This window comes from Malus domestica, chromosome 10, assembly GCF_042453785.1.
Source record: "Malus domestica chromosome 10, GDT2T_hap1".
Lineage (NCBI taxonomy): Eukaryota > Viridiplantae > Streptophyta > Magnoliopsida > Rosales > Rosaceae > Malus > Malus domestica.
This window is the reverse complement of record NC_091670.1, coordinates 40,410,885-40,432,845: the sequence shown is the minus strand read 5'-3', so window position 1 is coordinate 40,432,845 and position 21,961 is coordinate 40,410,885. Positions and strand designations below refer to the sequence as shown.

Genomic DNA, 21,961 nt, shown 5'->3' with positions numbered 1-21,961 from the left:
CAATAGATGTGTTTACACTTCCAGTACTAATCTGCTGTCATAGTATTGGATTTGCAGTAAAGATAAAACTGCCTGAAACCATCTCGAGTTGTATTGAGTGAACCTGAAAATAGCAACTAGGGTTTGTTCTAAAGTGTAGATGTCTTACACAAGGATTTAACAAATTAAAGTTAAATTAGATTGAAAATTGAATAATTAAGAGATTATTCCATTCTATTTTCAACTAATAAAGTTGGAATCCAAGTCATTGCTCAACCCCACTTACTTAATTGGTTGTCTTCATTCCTTTTCGCCTCTTTGCCTTCGCCAGATTCAAGAGTCATTACGCACAAGGTTCGCCACAAAATCCGTCTTCCTACTTTTTTATGATGAGATTCTTGAGAGTAGTTTTTTTCCTTTTTCTATTAGAGAGAACACCACCAATTTGGAATATATACCAAAATGGCTTTTCCACTGTGTGATATACTCATTGACTGGCAAGAACATGATCTATCTGATATATATATGCACCAAGAGATCGCCACGAGCTGTCCTGGTTTATCCTTTTTCAATCATGAACATGTAGCCATTAGTCGTCATTAGACTCTGTAACAGTGGCTTCGGCATCACAACGATGTATATTAAGGATAATGATTCCCTAGGTTTAGTTAGTACTTACTATGGGACTCTAGTCCCATCCATCTGTTTTAATGACTGCTTTTCCACATGTAAAGCTAAGCCTAATACCACTGGTTTTTTATAGTGCTATCTCCCCTCTGTATATATTTTCTCTAATCCTATAGGTTAGTAATTTTAAATTAGAAATATACCATTAACTGCAATATCTAATTTGATTATTTGCAGATAAGATAATGCTAAAAAATGTATTGACCTTTAATTTGCTGGGTAACTTTTTCCTTTGTGTTCTTGAATTTATCATGCTAGTTGCTGTGGAAGAGCTGACTACTTCCACAATGTAAAGTTATTTGCACAGAATTTTCAATTGTTACACGATAAATGCAAATCCAAGAGGAACGGTCAAAAGTTAATTACTTATCCAACATCATAAGACCATATCACGTATCAACTCATCCAATAAAAAACATCACTCAAGTAAATTCATTGCATATATGTTTGAATTCTTCGTATGAGGTTTCAAAATCAAATACGTGTATTGTTTTGAACTCATTCACTTAGTTTGTTCATCATGTCATATCCAACCCACACACTAGACAATGGAGGTACCACTTATCACACTCTTGCTCCTGCATGAATACCCTAGTAGCTGAGCTTGCGTAATTAACCCACGTCAGATGTCAATGCAAGATTCCTCAACGAAATTAAAAAAAAAATGCTAAATAGCCAAAATGTTTCCTGAGATTTGCATAATCAATAGAAATGGTCATTGAGATTGAAAATCAATAGAAATGGTCCCAGAGATTGTCCGCCATCCATGATTTTGGTCATTCCGTCAAAAACTCTTTAGGCAATTTTAAAAGCTTCGTAACTCAATCGATTTTTAACCAAATTCGACTCATAATACATCAAAATGAAGATAGGAAAGTGTAAAACAAGATTATACCTATTTGGAAGCCCATTGGTTTCCAGAGATGGTCGGAAAATAGCCTGAAAGGTTACTGGTCTGCAGGAAAATTGGAAAACTCGCCGGAAACTGGGTAAACTTTAAACGTTCATAACTTCTTCAATACTCAACGAAATCAAGTGATTCAAAAACAAAAATCATACTCCTCAACCAGACGAAGAGAATGGTACCTTTCTTGATGGCTAACTCACCATGGTTTGGCCGGAAAATGGCTCAAAAGTGACTAACTCGGAAATGGTTAGCCACTTTCAAGCCGTTTTTCGGCCAAACCATGGCGAGTTAGCCATCTAGAAAGATATCATTATCTTTGTCTGGTTGAGAAGTATGATTTTTGTTTTTGAATCACTTGATTTCGTTGAGTATTGAAGAAGTTATGAACGTTTAAAGTTTACCCAATTTCCGGCGAGTTTTCCAATTTTCCCATGGACCAGTCACCTTTCAGGCTATTTTCCGGCCATCTTCGGCAACCATTGAACTTTCAAGTAGGTATAATCTTGTTCTACACTTTCCTATATTCATTTTGATATATTATGAGTCGAATTTGGTTAAGAAACAATTGAGTTACGAAGCCTTGAAAATTGTCCAAAAAGTTTTTAACGGAATGACTAAAATCATGGATGGTGGACAATCTCAGGGAACATTTTGACTATTTAGCCTTAAAAAAATTACATTGCCACGTAGGACTATATCTACTTTCTTTTTCTTTCCTAGCTTTTTTATTTTTTTCAATTTTATATCATCCTCGTATGGTTTCTTATAAATAGAGACGTGGATTCGCTTATGTTTCATCCTTGTTTTATGGTAGCTGTCTCTAGCTAAGATATAGTTTGAGTTTTGTACTTCCATATATCCAACAATATGAATTTTGTACAAAAAGCGACAGTTTTCTTTGTTTTGGCTCTTGTTGCACTGCTGTTTGTGGAGCCTGTTTCGGGTAGAAGGAAACGGTCTAGTACTGAGAAACGGATGAGGACTCAGGACCTTGTGACCAACTTGCCCGGCCAGCCTGCTGCAGACTTCAAGCACTACGCAGGCTATGTGACCGTGAACGAAACAAATGGGAGGGCTCTTTTTTACTGGTTTTATGAGGCTGCGTCCAACCCAGATGGAAAACCTCTGGTGTTGTGGCTTAATGGAGGTGAACACTCCTGAGCAATATCAAAACTGTATATTATATATCATCAGTGCTTTAATCATGGTGATACCTGACTGAAACCACTTAATTAATTTGATTAAGCCTGAGAAAAAGATTTACACATGATCGATCAATTTGTTTTTGAATTTTAAACCTGATCATCTTAGCCGGGAACAATTATTAATCAGCTTGCAATTATCTTTTTAGCCATATAGATATATTCCATGCTATTATGTGTGTGTGTGTGTGTGTGTGTGTGTGTGAATATATATATATATATATATATATATATATATATGTATGTATGTATGTATCCATTTTTGACTAAGTATGCAATTATCTATATGCCAAATACATAATCATGCATGTGTGGAGGAGGAAGCAAACCACAGGTTCCTTGATATCTTCATGTTTCCTAATCTTTAGACAGTTCGTCATGCTATAAACATTCTAATTTTGTGTTAATAAACAATTACATAAAGTTTGTATTGCATTATGGGGTGGTTAATTATCCTATTGTACTTGCTTTAGTGGAGGTCATCCTTTGTCCTTTCCAAATCATCCAAAGAGTGTTCAATGATACATAATCCCCACCTGCAACTTTTTGCCTCATGTTATATGCTTAGGTGACAAGATGCTCTATGTTTCAGGTCCTGGGTGCTCTTCTGTGGGATATGGAGCAACCCAAGAGATTGGTCCATTCTTAGTGGACACTGATGGACATGGAATTAAATCTAATAACTACTCATGGAATAAAGGTATTGGGTACTTCAAATTTCATAATCAAACCAGCCACGTTATAAGAGAAACAGAGAGAATGTTATATATCAATGGTTGTGCTATGCAATCAGTTGTGTATCTTCCAAGTTATGAGAGGGACAGGATAAATCATTTGTTGCACCTAAAGTTCTGCCTTGCATTATGGCGGATTTTACCATGCAACTGGTTTTATATCTCTACTCTCTTTTTCTCTCATTAAGTGACCTAGTCGATAATGAGAGAGAACTGAACAAGATATACCATTGGTTGCACTCAAAATTATGTCATATGTTTTACACTTAAACATCACATTTGCTTCTAGTAATTGTGCGCCCTAATTTGCATGTGTATGACGCAGAGGCCAACATGTTATTCTTGGAATCTCCAGTTGGGGTTGGCTTTTCATACTCTAATACAACTAGTGATTATGATAATCTCGGAGATGGCTTTACAGGTCAGTTACTTTTAAAGTTGACTGCTATATATTTCTCTAGCAATTGATATTACTATTTGCAATAATAAACAAGTATTACTGCTCTATTTATTTCCCAAACATGTTAATTTATATATTTTGACCTAATTAATGACGAGTCTCATGACTGTTAGAAGATTTTAATCTGGTTTTCTGATATGTTTTTCATTCTGTTCCTTGGATTTAATTCAGCGAATGATGCGTATAACTTCTTGCATAAGTGGTATCTCAAGTTCCCATCATACAGAAGAAGGACCTTCTACATTTCTGGAGAGAGTTATGCAGGTAAGTCGCTCTCAGTCCCTCACCCTTTTGACCATGTGCTGCAACTGAACTTCCTTTGTGTACCCTAATTCTTCTCGTTCTTTGTTAACAGGAAAGTATGTTCCGGAGCTCGCCGAGCTCATATATGACAAGAACAATAATCCTTCCCTCCATATTGATCTCAAGGGTATCCTGGTATGGTCATTTGGGAAACAATAAAAAGGATCGAGCTCCGTTTAGACATTAAATAAAAAAAAATTTGTCATTTCAATTTCTTGTGTTTGATATACAGTTGGGTAATCCTGAAACATCTGATGCTGATGACTGGAGAGGTCTGGTAGATTATGCTTGGAGTCATGCTGTGATATCAGACGAAACTCACAAAGTAATAGGCGAAAGCTGTGATTTCGACAGAAATGATACTTGGAGTAACAAGGATTGTACTCTAGCTGTGGAAGAATTGCTAAAACAGTATGGGGAGATAGATATTTACAGCCTTTACACCTCAGTCTGCATTGGCGATACGGCAAGTTCAAATGATGGTTCGATGCACGTCATGATGAAGCGCACATCTACGATGGTGAGTAAGCTTTTTTTTTTTTAAATTAATTTTATAAACCAGTACAGTGATATACAGATATATTATGTCCTTAATTCTACAATTTTAGGAGTGAATTGGTATATCAACTTTTTTCATTACTTACGAATTTTTGGTTCAACAGATATTTTAGGCACATTTAGCCCCAGTTTGGGGTTGAAGTGATTTTAAAAAAAGCTCCTATGAAAAAAAGCTGGGAGTGTTTTTGGTGTTTGGTAAACTTAAAAAAAAGGGCTTATTTTGGAAGCCGCTGTGAGAATAAGCTGAAATCAAAGGAAAAAGCTGAAACTGCAATTTGTAGCTTTGGAAAACTGGTTTTTTTTTCAAAGCACATAGAACTACAGTGCTCCTTTAATGAAAAGATCCACTATCAGACTGCTTTTTTTTCCAAAAGCACTTTTACAAAAAAGTTTACCAAACACTCTGCTGATTTATTTCACAGCCGCTTATTCTCACAGCACAACCGCTTATTCTCACAGCAGCTTTTTTTCAAAGCACAGCAATACCAAACCAGCCCTTAGTTAGTTTAACGTTCATGATTAATTCTTATCAGATGCCAAGGATTATGGGTGGCTACGATCCATGTCTCGATGAATATTCAAAAACCTTCTATAACAGACCAGATGTGCAAAAGGCCCTTCATGTTAGTGATGGTGTCCGGCTCAAGAACTGGAGCATCTGCAAGTAATTACCGCTGCCTCCCTCTCGGTCTTTTCTGAAAGTAGCAGTTATAATTCATTTTAATATGTTTTCCAAGGTCATTTATCTCTAATATATGTATATTCAAGAAATTCCAACTTGCTGAGAACATGTTCTTCAACTATTTTGGTTGTAGCAAAAAAATATTCGACGACTGGGCATATACGAAGCCATCTGTTCTCCCTATATACAAGAAACTCATTGCAGCAGGACTTAGAATATGGGTGTACAGGTAGATGTTTCCTGCCTCAGTATCGATTTCCTTGATAAATATAAAAAATATGAAACCCCGCCGGCTTATGTTTTTATTTTTCGGATGGCTCAGCGGAGACACAGATGGAAGAGTTCCTGTGCTTTCCACAAGATACAGCTTGAGTGCTCTGGGATTGCCTATTACTAAGGCATGGAGACCTTGGTACCACGAGAAGCAGGTAATTAGTTGATTAATTAGCTAGCCTTAAAAATTGAAGTTGGCATAAATAATTAAAACTATGATGATATAGCTTTTTTCTGTTCTCTGTTAATTCGACTTTACCAAATTATTAATTGATCTGGGATTATGGTATATGTTGCAGGTCAGTGGATGGTTTCAAGAATATGAAGGTCTTACATTTGCAACATTTAGAGGAGCTGGGCATGCAGTTCCCTGCTTCAAACCAAGCAACTCACTGGCTTTCTTCACGTCTTTTCTCCTTGGTGAACCTCTGCCCGCCTCTCGAGTGTAACTAATTAAAGTAGATCCTATATTAATATGTATAGGGCTCAAAATGATTTTGCCCTTAGTACTATACCAACTATTGCTAGACGACATATGTAGTAGAAGACTATATATAGCCAAAATAAAGGATAACAAGTTGGTTTACACATCAAGAGGAGTAACCCTTCAAATATTTCTATATAAAATAAAGCCCTCGGTGCCAAGAAATTAACTAGTATTGTATACAAAACTACGTATCCAAAATAAAACCTTCAGATATCATTCAAATGTTCTGGTATCTACTTTTCTGAGTGGTTCTTTGTATATTCAAGTTTCGTATCTGTACACCTATCAATTTTTTTAGGGTTTTTATCAAGTTTGGTCTTGAAATTGAACCTTTTAATCAAAAGGTCCTTGGAATAGAAAATCCTTCATTCTGGTCCCGAAAAATGAATCTCGAAATCAATTTGGTTCTTCTGTTACCTTTTGTCAAATTTTATATTAGTGTGTTGATGTGGTACACATATAGATCTCACCCAGACCAACATCTAGAATATCAGTTGTCGACCGGATATCCTGGCTCAAACCAACATTTAGAGTATCAGTTGTGGATCAATCACAATTAACCGGAATACTATCTATTTTTAGCATTAGACAGAGCAAAGGAGGGGGCTGGGGCATTATGAAATAATTTCCAAGAAATAATTGAAATGTTTGTCTGTGAAGGAGAATGAATACCAAGTTGAATGGTGGGTGAAAAGACAGAAAAAAGCAAGCTTTCGTACCCAGATATCCTCCGGCCCATCTGCGCCCCACACCCTCCCACCCTAATCCCAGCCCAGCCATACCCACACCCCTTCATCTGCCTCTTGAATTCGAGACCAATCAGATAACCCAAAAATTCAACCTTTCAAGTTGGGTAAGGGAAAATGGGTGTAAAAATAAAAAATAAAAAATCAGTGTTTAGAGAAAATAAATTCATAAAATGTAAACGAATATATTTTGGGTGTTCAAAGAAATGAAGTAAATTAGATGTTCAGAAAAACAAAAGTGTTTAGAGACCAAATTTAAGCGTACAAAGAATCACTCTTTTCTCTAGTAAGTACCTATTAATCATTTTAAAATTACTAATTTTGTTTGATTAGGCTCAATGGACAGGGGACAATTGACATTATGCCACTGTCATGGAATGGCCCAAGGGGTTTCAATATTTTGCAAGCAATGTGGGAGGCAGTGGGCGTTAACACAGAACTTCATGTGTAAGAATAAATACTTTTAATTATTTAAACTAAAAGTCTCTTACGATTTTTGAACAATTTCAAGTTACACAATCGGTGCACAAATAAAAGTGTGGACGTGGGCTGTGACGTCGATCTTGATTGTCATTGATGGAAATGAAAATGATATCTCCTTTTCAATGTTTAGATGATTATATTTTGTCCAAAAAAAAAAAGATAATTATGAAATGCCTATACTATACTAAGATTTTGGGTGAAGTTCAACGTACATATATAGAGGAATTCGAAGAAGAAATGCTTTATCCCCAAACGACTTTCATGGCCGGTTTCGATTTCTATTCCAAAATGAAGGACTAATTATGTGGATATTTTCATAAAGATATTTTGTTCTCTTTCTTAACTAGAGAAAGTGATTGCTTACAAAGCATGTTTAATTAGGTGGTAATGAAGATATGATGTTTTTTATTTTTTTTATTTTTTTATATAGAAATTATTCCGTGGATCCATAATTTCTTACTTCAACAAGATATAAATATGTCTTCTTGACATTTACAAAACATCATGTAAAAGATCTTAGTTTTTGGCACGATGATGATGGTAAGGAGATCACATATTTATACCTTATTTGTATATCATTTCATGCAGTAAGTGATGTATACAATCAACATTCAATTAATGAGATAAATTTATTAATTGACGTGATGTCTACACATCACTTATGACATCGTATGGTACACAAATGTGATATAAAAATGATGTCTCCCTAGAGTTTTCCAAACCTTGCATTGCATATTATTTTGCGAACTATGCTTCTCTGCTAAAAGAAAAGCAGCAAGTATTACTGAAAAACCAATCACAAATTGACACGTATATGAATAATTGAATTTAAATTGTATTTGGACACTTGTATATTTGTGATTGGATTTCAACAGTACTTTATGCTCTTTTTTCAGTAGCATAATTCTTATTTTGCTAATCAATTAAGATTTAGGGCAAATAGGTCAAGGACACGTACGCTATGAAGTTCTATGAACTGCAGCCGATCAAGAAAACGCGACAATTAGGTGGAAGTGCTTTTGAGATAAGCCTGCCATTACCAGGGCGATACATAATGTGCATTAGAAATTAGAATTAGAGAAAAAATTAGCTCGGATGAAATATTCTAGCGCGTAATTAAATGCCAACTTTTGACACGTTGACATTTGAAATCCAAAATCTCATCTTGTAATCAACGGCGGATAGCGACATGGAATAATCATGCGTCATTTCGTGGAAAATATTGGCCTCACTGGGTCTCTCCCCATTTTCCATATCTTCATATATTATCTTAGGTTTTTCTTCCTACATTCAATTAGATTTGAGCCACTTGGCTGTCAATAATCACTATCAGTCCTTTTAATATTATGGTTTGTGTCCATATCATATGTTTTATAAAGTCTCCAAAATTCTATGCCATTAGTGGTTTTTTACCGCGCCCCGAAACTAGTTAATAAATTAATTCTAAACTGATAAAGGTTTATTTTGATAATATTTCTTATTAAAGTTTTAAAATAATATAACAAGGTATAAAGAACATTGGGAAATTTTGATAAATAACCATATTTTGTAGCGTGAAATGATTTTTAGCCTACCCTTTACATTTCTTACAAATTTAACAAAAAATCCATGCAAAAATTCTAAAATGCCCCCTTCCCTTCTCCCTTGTCTCTTCCTCCTTCCTCTTCGACTCTACAGTCCACTCCACAGTTCACTCCACCCTACTCCATCCCTTTTCCCAAATCCATCACCACCGTCGCGGCACCCTGTACGACCGACACTGCCACCACATCTCGCTCTCTCCTTACGATAGAAGATTTTTGAAAATGCATCTAAATATGCAATTTCTCATCTCATCGTTTTATATGATATGTGGAATAAATAAGAATATACGTTGTTCTAATTTGCCTCCATTAAAGCATTTTTGCATACTTTGAATTCTCATTTTTTGTAAACCATTCCAACAAAAGCCATAGAAGCAGTGGCAAGAAACATCATAATTGTCCTTATCACCAACAAAACTAACAGCACATTCACAAAACGGAGAAGAATGACAAACATGAAGAGAAAAAATGATATTCATAGAGTTTACTCTACCACAAAAGAGTAATAGAGTCAAAACTGAATACAACATCCAACAATCAAAATGCAAGCATAGAAAGATTAAACTTTAATTTGATTTCCAAATTGAGAAACAAAGCAAGATATGGCGGCGGCGTCGGTCGTAGTGGGTGTGGCAATGGTGGTGGTGGATTTGGGAGAAAAGCCAGGTTGAGTTGGATTGGGGTGGGGTATGGTGGACTGATGGGATTCGAGAGGGGGAAGAGATAAAAGAAGAAGGGAGGGGGTAATTTAGTACTTTTTCATGAGTTTTTTGTTAAATTTGTAAGAATAATAAAAGGTTGATTAAAAATCATTTTGTGGTGAAAAATATGGCTAGTTATCAAAATTTTCCAAGAACATTTGTGTATTTTCCAAAAAGAAAAAAAGATGTCTAAGATGTAGGTAATATCTACAACAAAAATATAAAACGAAATCCTTTGTTTTGATGAAGATACAAAATCATATCTTTAGTTAGACAGAATTTAACATTTCATGTTAAAAATGAAAGAAATTAAGCAAATGAAATAAGGTGCTGCTAGCCGATAGCTAAACCCTAGCTAGTCAAAAGAAAGTATATATATTGGAGACAACTAAAAAAACTGAAAGAAGCTTCGTACAAGTTTGTGATGAGAATAAATCTCGCATGGAATAAGAGACCTTATATGTGCTTATAAATAGTTGGTCTATTTCATATATTGCTAATTGGTTATCAAGGGGTCCAATGTGTGAAGCTCAGCGGACACACGTACTTCACATCACCCGATTTGTGTTGTCTACGTGTTAGGTTTGAAAGCCACACTTAAGGGGTATGTTGAGAATGAATTTCACATTAACGGGAGATGACATTGCATGTGCTTATAAGTTATAAGTAATTGAACTAATCTCCATATTACAAATTAATTTTATGGTGAAACCTCAACTCCTTCGATTTGTTGCATGCATGCCTAGTTAATGTCATTAGTTTACAGTAGATTAAAGTCGTTTTAATAGTTCTAAAAATTCTAGCTTTTAATCAAAGGGTTTTTGGGCTGGCCTACATAGGTTTTAAATTTATTAAAATAAAGAAAATAATTCTAACAATTAAAAACATTTTTCCAAGAAAAATCGAATTGCCTAGTGTTGTTCTATAAATGTGAAAATAAATAAATAAATAAATAAAAAGAGTCGAAAATTATTAGTGTATATTAAGTAATTGTGCATAAATGTAGATAACATCTCATATGGGCTTATCGTACGTAATTGAGAAACATCTCATGTGGCTTAAGTACGGTCTGGTGAGGGAATTGGTTAGAATTTTACTAAGATAATTTCAGATCACGCCACATTTTTTTTTTTTTGATACACCTCATACCACATTAAAAATTAAGTAATAGATTGTCCCGGTGGTTAGGCATGCTAAACTCATAGTGTAAATTAGTATAGAGTATTGCTTTTAATTTAAAAATAAATAAATCAAGGTTTCTATATATTCACACTTAATACAAATTAGAGTTGGATAAAACTATCAAATTAATTTTTTTTTATCAATTGTTTCTGTAACTACATATAACATATTTGTTATCGCCTATATAACAAGTATATAATTTGAGAGTGAAACTAAACTAAAAATTTAAATCACATGTTCATTAAAAAAAATATAATAACATAAAACATATATACGAAACCTTACCAAAACCAAACTAGGAATTCCAGTTCATGCTTGGGAGTTGAAACTGTGGGCGCAAAACCCCATCTCCTAGCAACTCAAGAAGTGCAGCATTAGCGTGAAACGGTGCCGTGCCCTGTGGCGTCTGATTCAGCATAGAAACAAATGAGTTGTTTTCATTGATGAGATCAGCATGAAACTTTTTGCTCGATGAAGTAGTAGTAGCAGCAGCAGTCCCTATCGATCCCACGTCGTTCCAAAACGGCGAAGGAAGATGACGTTTCAAGGGTAGGCTGCTTTTTGAGATGGAAGTTGATATAGTGCCAAACTGATCATGATCATGAGAGTGAGAGCCTGGTTGATGATCGCTTGACGATAGTATGCCCTCAAGATAGCTCTCGTGATCATCGCTTTCTAGCAACGCGGTGTAATCTGTAGTTGGCAGCTTTGATGATGGTGGCGGCGGCAGCGGCGGCAGTTTTTGAGTTGGCAGTATTGACGGGTGGAGAAACATACCCTCTTCCATAGAACTATTAGAGTCCTCGGCCTTGTGAAGAAAATGATCACCATCTATAGACATCACAGGCCCTTTGTTTTTCTTATAAATCCGACACAAAACCCAATCATCAAGCTACAACAACAACATGATCAACAATACATAACAAGGAATAGATCATACAGTCATGACAAAAAAAAAATGAACACAAGATATATGTCGCACATGATGGCTTGAGTGAAAGTGCTATTCGTGGACTGTGCCTGATAACACGATATGCCGTACACTTTCAGTCAGTCCATCTTGTGCTACACATGTCTTTTTTGTTGTACAAAAAAAGTGCATACCCTTAGGGAGGGTTTCTTGTTAGCTGCATCAGAAGGCTTAGTAGTACTAGAACTCATGTTGATGGTGGTGGTGGTGTTGTTGACAAGCCGATACTCGTGCATAATCCAATTGGTTTTAGTCCCTTTTGGGGGCTTCCCTCCATAGAAAACAAGAGCTTTTTTCACACCGACTTTGTGGTTTCCGATTGATGATAGAACAGGCTTATCCGTCCCAGTTGCCTTCCAATACCCTGAAGTTGCTGCCCTGTTTGGCCGTGCCCCATTTGGATACTTCCGGTCCCTTGGGCTGAAAAAATACCACTCTTGCTCCCCAAACGTCGCCTTACCTATATCACCAAAACCAAAATCAAAATTTTCCCAAATTGAAATTCAATTTCAGACGCGAATTAGGTCAGTTCGTATAGTGTAAACAAAACCAAAGAAACGTACTTGGCAGTTCCCATGGATCAAACTTGTACAAGTCGACCTCCGCGATGATGGTGACCGGAAGCGGGATGGAGGCGGCCTTTTTCTTGAGGTAATGGACCACCAGTTCTTCGTCCGTCGGGTGAAACCGGAACCCCGGCGGGAGCTGCGGGTGCTGTGAACCTGATGATGAATTTGTGCTCTCCATCAAAATTCTCCCTCTCAACAAATAATTAATATTGGAAAGAAAAGAAAAATACGAATATGAATTGATGAGGATTTAGAAAGGTTTTGAGAGTTGGCAGTGGGAGCTGGATATAAAAGACAAAAGGGGAACAGGTGATCGCCCGACATGTGGATTTTCTACGCAATGGTTTGGCGACACGTGGGGGTCGGGGACCACAAATTTGCAAGGGGGCGGTGATGTGAGGGAAGATGAATTGTCTGCCATCTCTTCTCATACCCTCTTATTTTATGTAGTTATGGTTAAGTCACGTTAATATTTACTTTTTATTTTATTATTTTTATAAAAATATTAATATAAAATATTGATATGACTTAATCATGACCACACAAAACAGGAAGGTATGAAGAGAGTATGGGAAGGGAAGAGCAGACAATCCATCTCGGATACGAGGGAGAAACGAAATGGGGGAGGGACAGGTTATGTGGGTCGGAGTTTTGGAACTGCCTGTACGCCTTTCATGTCATGCTTTTCTTGTTGGACAGCCAAACACTCCCTCCAAATAACAGATTTATGAGAGAGAGAGAGAGAGAGAGAGAGAGCATGTTGTAGATTCCATTTTCTCAATTTGTTGATGAACCAAAAACACAAGGGAAGATCCTGATGTAATCTGTGATCTTCTCATTGAGGATATAGTATTTTTTTGTGATCTTTATATTGGTGATGAACGCTTTTTTTTTTCTCATTCGAGTTAAAATTTCCGACAAAGTTTTTATCGAGATTCATTGTATGCACCATATCCTTAATATTGTACGTATTCAATTTTCAATGAATATCGTATGGGAAAATTACACCTACCTCTTGAACTTGTCTTTTACTTTTGTTTACCAGGTGAGTGAGTTCATTGCTTGTAGATGTGATTGACTTAAATTTTTTTGTAATAGATGTTAATTAAAGGCAACAAGCTTTATCGGATTGAATCTATAGTCAAGCAGATAACATGTTTACTTACTTAAAATAGGGCTAGGTTAAGAGGAAATAGGCATATACAAGTGATCAACTTTTCAAATAAAAAAAATAAAAAGTGACCAATCTAATTTCTAAGTTTTTAGAAATTGGATTGCAAATTTTAATATGGAAATTAACATATTATTTTTATTAATTCATATGTATTAATAAACACATGAAAATCCAAAATTGAATAACCTTAACATTCATTTCTCATAAGTAAACACGTCAAGTTAGTGTAGTTTCCACCACTAGCTCCTCATTGCATGTGTATTAATTAATTTAGAAGCTCAAGTAGCTAGTGATCAAATTAATTTAGCCATTTAAAATAAGACCCAAATGACATTTGAATTGTAATTTACCCATATAACGTGGCCTAGCTATGGCTAGCTAGAAGATTCAGTTGAATGTTATTTTCTAATTTCCTTTTAGGTAATTAAAACGCAATCATCTATTGGCTCATTTTGTTGTATTATTACTTCGATTTCTACAGATTATCACATGGGCGAGAACTACTAATCCATGGAATCAATTATATAGGCCTAATCATGCATGGATGGACTTCGACGGATTTGGATCCCATACGGATCTAAATTGTGAGGATTATAGGAATTCTCACATCTTAATCGTTCATCGTACCTCATGCGATAATAAATTATTTGATTTTTTTATTTAAAATTAAACACAAATAGTATCTGACAAATACTGGTCGCACAATATATACTGAACGGCTAGGATGTGAGGATTCCCAAGATCCCCATAAAATGAATTCAGAGAGGATCTTCTTCCGACTTTGACTACTATACGAACGGTCCATGTTACTTTTGTCCACTCAATTTGCTTTCAATAACCAAACGGTGGTACAGTGATGCTCACTTAAGGTCCTTGTTTTGAGAGCATGTGAGGACCTCTTTCATATGAGTTGTTAGATTAATCTAACGATAGCTAAGCTTATTAACTAAAATAAGGGTAAATTATATTTTACCCCTTTAGGTTTGGGGTCGATTTCAATTTCTTATAATATCTTTAAAACATTTCAAATTCGTACATTTACTTATCATTTTATTTTAATTTCATACATCCGTTAGAAAATCCGTTAAGTGATGAAATGGCAAATATGGGATCTACATTTGTGTTGACGTAGTTGCCAAATTTGTGCTACGTGGTAAAAAAATAATTTTTTATGCATTTAAAATATAATAATTTACCCTATTTAAAAAAAAAAAAAAAAAACCCTGAAACTCATCTTCTCCCCTCGACCCACCTCCCTGTCCTCCACTCTCTTCACCTCCCCTCCCATCCAAAAACCCACCCTTCCCCCGCAACCCCCCCATCCCACCCAAAGCCCCAAAAAACCTAGCTATTCAACCGAAAACCCTAAAACCCACATGTCTCATACCTCATCACCCCCACCCCTTTCTCCATTCTCTCATCTACAACCCCACCCACCCTTCTCTCCTCTGCAACTCGCACCCACCCTCCATTCTCTCCAACAACCATCCTCTCTGTCTTCGTGCCTCATTCCACGGCTAAGCCCAGCAAATTGTAAACCTTAATTGTCTAACCTTCAAATCAAACGGTGCAAGAGACTCGGCAACGGTGGTGGGCACGAGATTGCTGCTGTGTTTTGTTGGGCTTGAAGATTGTGTTGGGCTGCGAGAGCAGATGGAGGTGGCAGAGGCAGTTTGGACTTATATTATTTGTCTTCGGCTTAATTTCACCGGCCATGGTTGTGGGTTGAACATCTGGGTTTTTTTGGGTTTTGGGTGGGGTGGGGTGTGGTTGGGGGGTTGCGGGAGAGGTGGGGGTGGGTGAGGTGGGGGGGGGGGGTTGCGGGGGAGATAGGGGTGGGGGTGGGGTTTGGGTTGGGGGGAAGGGGAAGGGGTCGGGGAAGGAAGATGGGTTTTATTTTATTTTTTTTAATTTATTATTTTTCTTAAAGGGTAAATTATTATATTTTAAATGCATAAAATTTTTTTTTGCCACGTGCCAGCCACAACACAAATGTGGATCTCATATTTGTCACGTCATCACTTAACGGATTTTCTAACAGATGTATGAAATTGAAATAAAATGATAAGTAAATTTATGAAATTGAAATGTTTTAAAAATATTGTAACAAATTGAAATTGACCCCAAACATAGGGGGTAAAATGTAATTTACCCAATAAGCTATGTTGTACCAAAACAAATCTAGCACATGAACCAATTAAAAAAGAAGATGGGGATCAATCTCTTCTAGTCGACGATAATTTTTTTATTGTGACGAGAACACGGGTGGTACACCACGTGTTTTTATGTAAGCGGTGAGAAATTTTACTTTTTAAGTTATTAACTTTTTAACACTATATCCTACCATTCATATAGTGACATATGATATACCACCTCATGTGCCGATCACATTGAAAAATCTCTCCCAGTCAACGGAGAATAGCGTGCTATCGTTTGCACCTTGTTGATTATGTCCAACATCGAATCCCTTTCACTCGGAAATCCTTTCTCTATCTCAAATTTTCATTTTTTGCCTATTAAAAATAAGGTCCGACTGGGATTTTGCATGAATGGGATTTTGCGTCGTTTTTGTCAGAAAAATTGAATTCTTGAATTGTTGAAGCAATTTTCAAACGTTGAATTTTGTTGAGATACACGATTAGGATGGATGGGTTTTGTAGATGGAGGGAATATGTGAAACCTTCTTCCCTCTTTTTATTTTTATTTTTTTATCAATTAATATTTTGTTTAGGTGTAACATGGAGTATTTAAGCTAATAAACCTAGCTACCGTCAATTTAATCTATTGATTCACATAAAAAGTTCCTCAAAATTAAGACCTTAGGTGAGCATCATTGAAGGGTGGTGCTATCCATACACCTCCAAATTTTCAACTGTGAGATCAAATGAATTGAAGATGATCAAAAGAAAAAAAAATTAACAAGAATGTATGAAAGGTAAAAAAGAATGTATAGATAGCACCACCCTAACCAAAACCATCCATCACCATCCACAAATTATAAAAACAAATGAGGTCATTTGCTTTGCTTCTATAGCTTTATATACCTTTGCAGTTTTGCTTCTGAACCATATCACATTGATCCGTGACTTGGGATGCTTTGTGCATCACAAAATCCAAACTTTGCTGATGAGATCTATTTAGGATTATTAATAGCCACATGCTGGCATAATATAAGTTATATTAGTGATCTGTGATCAGCTTATGATTGAGGGATGTGGAATTAATTTCTTCATTATCTGATGTTTAATTAAAGCTTAATTAGGGTCAATGATGTAGTTGATGCATGATGATGATACAACTTAGCTTCGCTTTACCAAATGTAGTAAAAAAATTCTAATTTGAATGCACACTAATTTATTGGTGTGTTGATTGAAATACTTTTGGAAGAGCTAAAATGCTATATGATTATAAAAAAACGCTATATGCAAATGTTTCAAAAAAAAACTTAAACCATTTATAAGCTATAGAAGTGCTTTCTAAAAGCATTTATTTAAATTTTAATAAGGAAATTGTTATTAGTACTCTAAAAATTTTATTTGGCACTCTTAACTTTCTATAATTAAAAAAAAATACACTCGTGAAGAGTGTAGAATAATTTTTTTAGAATACTAATAACAGTCTCATTAATAAAAACGATTATAAAGCGTTTAGGAAATCAACAAGTGGGTTGGCCCAGATGCCCGTGAACATCAAAAAATTTCTTTTCTTAATTAAAATTATAATCATATGACAGCTGCCATTATCATGTGTACTACAACATGGTGTTCTGTGGCTTAAAATCTGCGACCCATCACACTTCATTAGTTCATATGGTGCAAAATTGTGTAAACATGCACATGAACATACTCGAAGGTCAGATGGTATCTAAAACATCGTGGCTTCATGTTCAAACAATTTTTAATCATTTTTTGGCCCGACTTCAAAGTTCGAATTGAAATTAAGGCTTAATGAATAATGTTTCTGGAAAGAAGTCTCAAATTCCAGTTTGTCTTTAGCAAGTCATTTTCGCTCAACTAATTGTCCTCTAAATCAATCTGAAATGTTAATTCAACTTTGAATTTGATATCAAAGATGGAAAATAAAAAGATGTTTTCAATGTTTAATCTCAATCTTGATATTAAATCTAATAATAATAATAATAATAATACATGAGTAATTTGGTAATTTTGTCATCATAAAAATATAAAATAAATATAAACGGAAAGAGAAAAGAATAAAAAATAAATAAAAGGATGAGTGGAAAGTTGATGGTGATCACTTGAAGGGGAAAGGAAAATATAATAAAAACTAAGGAAAATCATGAAAGTTGTGTTCAAGACATCTTAAGAGGTGTATAACGCCAATGATAAAAAGGAAAATAATGTAAGTCGTGTGTAGCGCGATGTGATTTAAAAAATACTTTTTGCACACTATTGTTTATTAAATATTATTTATCTATTTTTAAACACTAGCGCGCGTAGTGCTAGTTATAAAAAAGGTCTTTCGCACACACATAATAATGTGATTCAATTAGTTTTCAAATGATTTTTTTTTTTTGAACAAAAGATGTTATCTACACTAAGAGGTTTCTTCTAGCATGGTCTAATATTATACATTTAATTCAAATATTTGACTTTCTTTTTGTCATAACAAAAATTATACAAGCAATTCGTGCATATAAATACATTTAAAACGTGTAAATAACGCGTATCATGTCACATCTCGACCCGGGTCCACCACATCATGAGAGTGCTCTCGTGCGCTACTCGCTTAACTTCAGAGTTCCTACGGAACCCGAAGCCAGTGAGCTCCAAAAAGGCCTCATGCTAGGTAGGGATGAGAATATACATTTAAGGATCACTCTCCTGTGCGATGTGGGATGTTACAATCCACCCCCCTTAGTAGCCCGACGTCCTCGTCGGCACACTTCCGGCCAGGGATTGGCTCTAATACCAAATTGTCACATCCCGGCCCGGGGCGGACCACTTCTCGGGCCCGTTCCACCACCGTATCACGATATTGTCTGCTTTGGGCTTACCATTTCATCACGGTTTTGTTTTTGGGAACTCATGAACAACTTCCCAGTGTGTCACCCATCCTGGGAGTGCTCTGACCTCCTTCTCGCTTAACTTCAGAGTTTCGACGGAACCCGAAGCCAGTGAGCTCCCAAAAGGCCTCGTACTAGGTAGGGATGAGAATATACATTTAAGGATCACTCCCCTGGGCGATGTGGGATGTTACATAGCACGTCGTGATTCAAAAAATGTCTTAAGCATGCGCGTGAGCGCTTGCATGAAGGCTAGTTATTTTTTATGCATGGACTTAGCAGGCCTTATGTTGGACCGGGGTAGCTGAAAGTTGCAAAATATTGAGGGATTTCATTATATCACATAACTTTCTAATTGTATTTGATGTTAATGGAGAAATTAAACGTAATGTTTATGCAACATCAGCTACTTCATGGTGTTGTTAACAAAATTAACAGATAGACGAAGCTGGGACACTAAACAAGAGTACAAGAAGAAAAGTGAGACCCAATAAAGTGCAGTGATAAAGTGAGACTTGATAAAGATTACAAAGGGTTATTGTTAAAATAAGCCCTTCATATGAACAGGAGAGATTGTACAAATTTGTGCATATTTTCCAAGTGGTTCTATTATTTTTCCTTATGGGGTAATGTTTCTGGAAGGGGCAATGGAGAAATTCATACAAGCAATCCCATAACTTCTCATTCAATATACAAGTCAAACCATTCAATTCAATTCAACAGATGTTTATATATTTATTTTATAAATCTTTGGAGATATTAATCCCCTATGGTAGGACTAATTAAGTAATCAGGACATACATCTTACGAGTTACAACCATGAAGAGCAACGTTTGCAGTCAGCCTAGTTGCATGTTCCTTGAAACAAATGAGTGCTGCAGCCAAATGACATTACGGTTTTCTGTTAGTGAGGACTAAGATATAGTTCATTTATTTTAGGGTTTTTATCACAAATGGTCCCTGACATTGATTAAACACATCATTTTGGTCCCTGACATTGAAAATCAATAGAAATGGTCCCTGACATTGATCAAACACATCACAAATGGTCATTCCGTTAAAAACTTTTTGGGCAATTTTCAAAGCTTCGTAACTCAATCGTTTCTTAACCAAATTCGACCCATGATATATCAAAATGAATATAGGAAAGTGTAGAACAAGATTATACCTATTTGGAAACCCAATGGTTTCCGGAGATGGCCGGAAAATAGCCTCAAATGTGACTGGTCTGCGAAAAAACTGGAAAACTCGCCTGAAATGGGGTAAACTTTAAACATTCATAACTTCTTCAATAATCAACGAAATCGAGTGATTCAAAAACGAAAATCATACTTCTCGATGAGACTAAGAGAATGGTAGCTTTCTTGATGGCTAACTCGTCGTAGTTTGGCCGTAAAACGACTCGAAATTGGCTAACTCGAAAATGGTTATCCAAGTTTGAGCCATTTTCCGGTCAAACCACGGTAAATTAGCTGTCAATAAAGATACCATTCTCTTTTTCTCATTGAGAAATATGATTTTCATTTTTGAATCACTCAATTTCGTTGAGTATTGAAGAAGTTATGAATGTTTAAAGTTTACCCCATTTCAGGCGAGTTTTACAGTTTTTTCGCGGACCAGTCACATTTGAGGCTATGTTCCGGCAATCTCCGGCAACCATTGGGCTTCCAAATAGGTATAATCTTGTTCTACACTTTCCTATCTTCATTTTGATATATCATGGGTCGAATTTGGTTAAGAAACGATTGAGTTACGAAACTTTGAAAATTGCCAAAAAGTTTTTAACGGAAGGACCATTTGTGATGTGTTTGATCAATGTCAGGGACCATTTCTATTGATTTTCAATGTCAGGGACCAAAATGATGTGTTTGATCAATGTCAGGGACTATTTGTGATAAAAACCCTTTATTTTATGAGGTACTAGAAAGAGAATTTTTTTAATGTGGCAGTCATACCACTCATGAGCGGTAGGTCTCGGGTTCGAGACTTGGGAGCAGTCTCTCTCCATAAATGGGGGTAAGGCTAGCCGACATTCACCTCTCCCAGACCTTGCGTAAAGCGGGACTGGGTACGACCTTTTTTTTTTTTAGTCATACCACGCATACATCTCTGACTACAACAGGCGTATGTGGTGAGAGTCCAACTTTCCTCCATGTCATAGTCATAGGTGCTAATGAGTAATTACCTGCCTCTATTCCACAACACTACCACCACTCTTCTCCTTATAGTGGTCCTGCCCATACCTGCATCAAATTCAAAGTCAGCCGATGCCTTGCAGCCCAAGCATGACCAGTCAGAAACGTAAAATTAATTGTAGAAGTTATGGAAAATGGCGGCATTTTACACAACATACTTCTAGGCCATCTTTAGATCGCAGTTTCCCTGCTTGAACTTCGACTGGATCCTGATTAACATCAATGACTTCTTTGTTTCTGAGAATCTGAAGAGTTTCTTTGCTTACAGATCGGATGTCACATCCGACAAGTAAGGGAGCATGTTGCAATTATATTTTTGGGATCATCAATGTATAAATGCGAGTCAAACCAATGAACTGAAATTTATCAGACAATGTGGAGAGTACATACTTTCATAACAGCCCAAATGCTAAAATGAGGCCGGTACTCCTCAAAACTCATCCCTCCATTTCCCACTTCCAACATGTCAGGATGTATTACGATTAATTAAACTTCGAATAATTACACAGCATTTTTTTTTAACAAAGATAAGAAAACAGGGCAGTCAATGCAACAACATAAAATATTACCATTCCACTTCCCAGGTCCTGCATATCTCCCCCAAATGTTGTTTTGATCTGCATTCGACGTGATACTAAAATTGTAGTATACATTAGATTAATTCAAGCAACCGTCTTAATGTTTTCATAGTTAGAATTCTCTGGCATATCAGAATTCAGGTTGAGAACTTGAAAGGAAAAAGGAATTATTTTTTATCGAACCATTCCCAGTTGTCCTTAGTGTCTCCTGTAGTTCTCTAAGCGTTGCCGTACTGACCAGCCCGTTTCGCAGGATCCTCTTGTCCCCTTTAAGAACATATTTCTTTATCAAAGCTTTGTTTGACAAAACCAAAAAATTTCCAACCTTCTAGTGATGCAAACAAACACCTTGTAAACAAATTTAGAGGAGTATATATAGAACGATTTCATGAGGTCATTTGCATATGGAGTACAGAATCGGCCTTCCAGCCTTTCGTAATGCAGAACTCATTCTAGGATATCTAATTTTAGGTTTAGAACCA

The 21,961-nt window shown here is 36.0% G+C and overlaps 2 protein-coding genes across 2 annotated transcripts; one reads left to right on the top strand and one right to left on the bottom strand.

Annotated features, from left to right (window-relative positions):
• The first annotated feature begins 2,373 nt into the window (after positions 1 to 2,373).
• Positions 2,374 to 6,494, top strand: LOC103446448 (serine carboxypeptidase-like 31). The gene is made up of 10 exons (XM_008385565.4): positions 2,374 to 2,720; positions 3,368 to 3,475; positions 3,835 to 3,930; positions 4,141 to 4,233; positions 4,325 to 4,407; positions 4,505 to 4,792; positions 5,364 to 5,494; positions 5,646 to 5,741; positions 5,835 to 5,940; positions 6,085 to 6,494. Exons 1-10 carry the CDS (start codon positions 2,441 to 2,443, stop codon positions 6,232 to 6,234), a joined length of 1,431 nt encoding a protein of 476 aa, XP_008383787.1. The 5' UTR covers positions 2,374 to 2,440; the 3' UTR covers positions 6,235 to 6,494.
• A 4,672-nt stretch (positions 6,495 to 11,166) lies between these two features.
• On the bottom strand, positions 11,167 to 12,707 carry NAC2 (NAC transcription factor 25-like). The gene is given in 3 exon segments (NM_001294041.1): positions 11,167 to 11,859; positions 12,072 to 12,397; positions 12,501 to 12,707. Coding segments are annotated over 3 exon segments (1,107 nt in total). The 5' UTR covers positions 12,685 to 12,707; the 3' UTR covers positions 11,167 to 11,262.
• Positions 12,708 to 21,961: the final 9,254 nt, after the last annotated feature.

Bases quoted from the DNA above. Each gene is read 5' to 3' on its own strand.
- LOC103446448 (XM_008385565.4), top strand. From the start codon at position 2,441: ATGAATTTTGTACAAAAAGCGACAGTTTTCTTTGTTTTGGCTCTTGTT. The intron at 4,793-5,363 runs GTGAGTAAGCTT...AATTCTTATCAG, and splicing joins TGAAGCGCACATCTACGATG to ATGCCAAGGATTATGGGTGG. The intron at 5,495-5,645 runs GTAATTACCGCT...TTTTGGTTGTAG, and splicing joins AAGAACTGGAGCATCTGCAA to CAAAAAAATATTCGACGACT.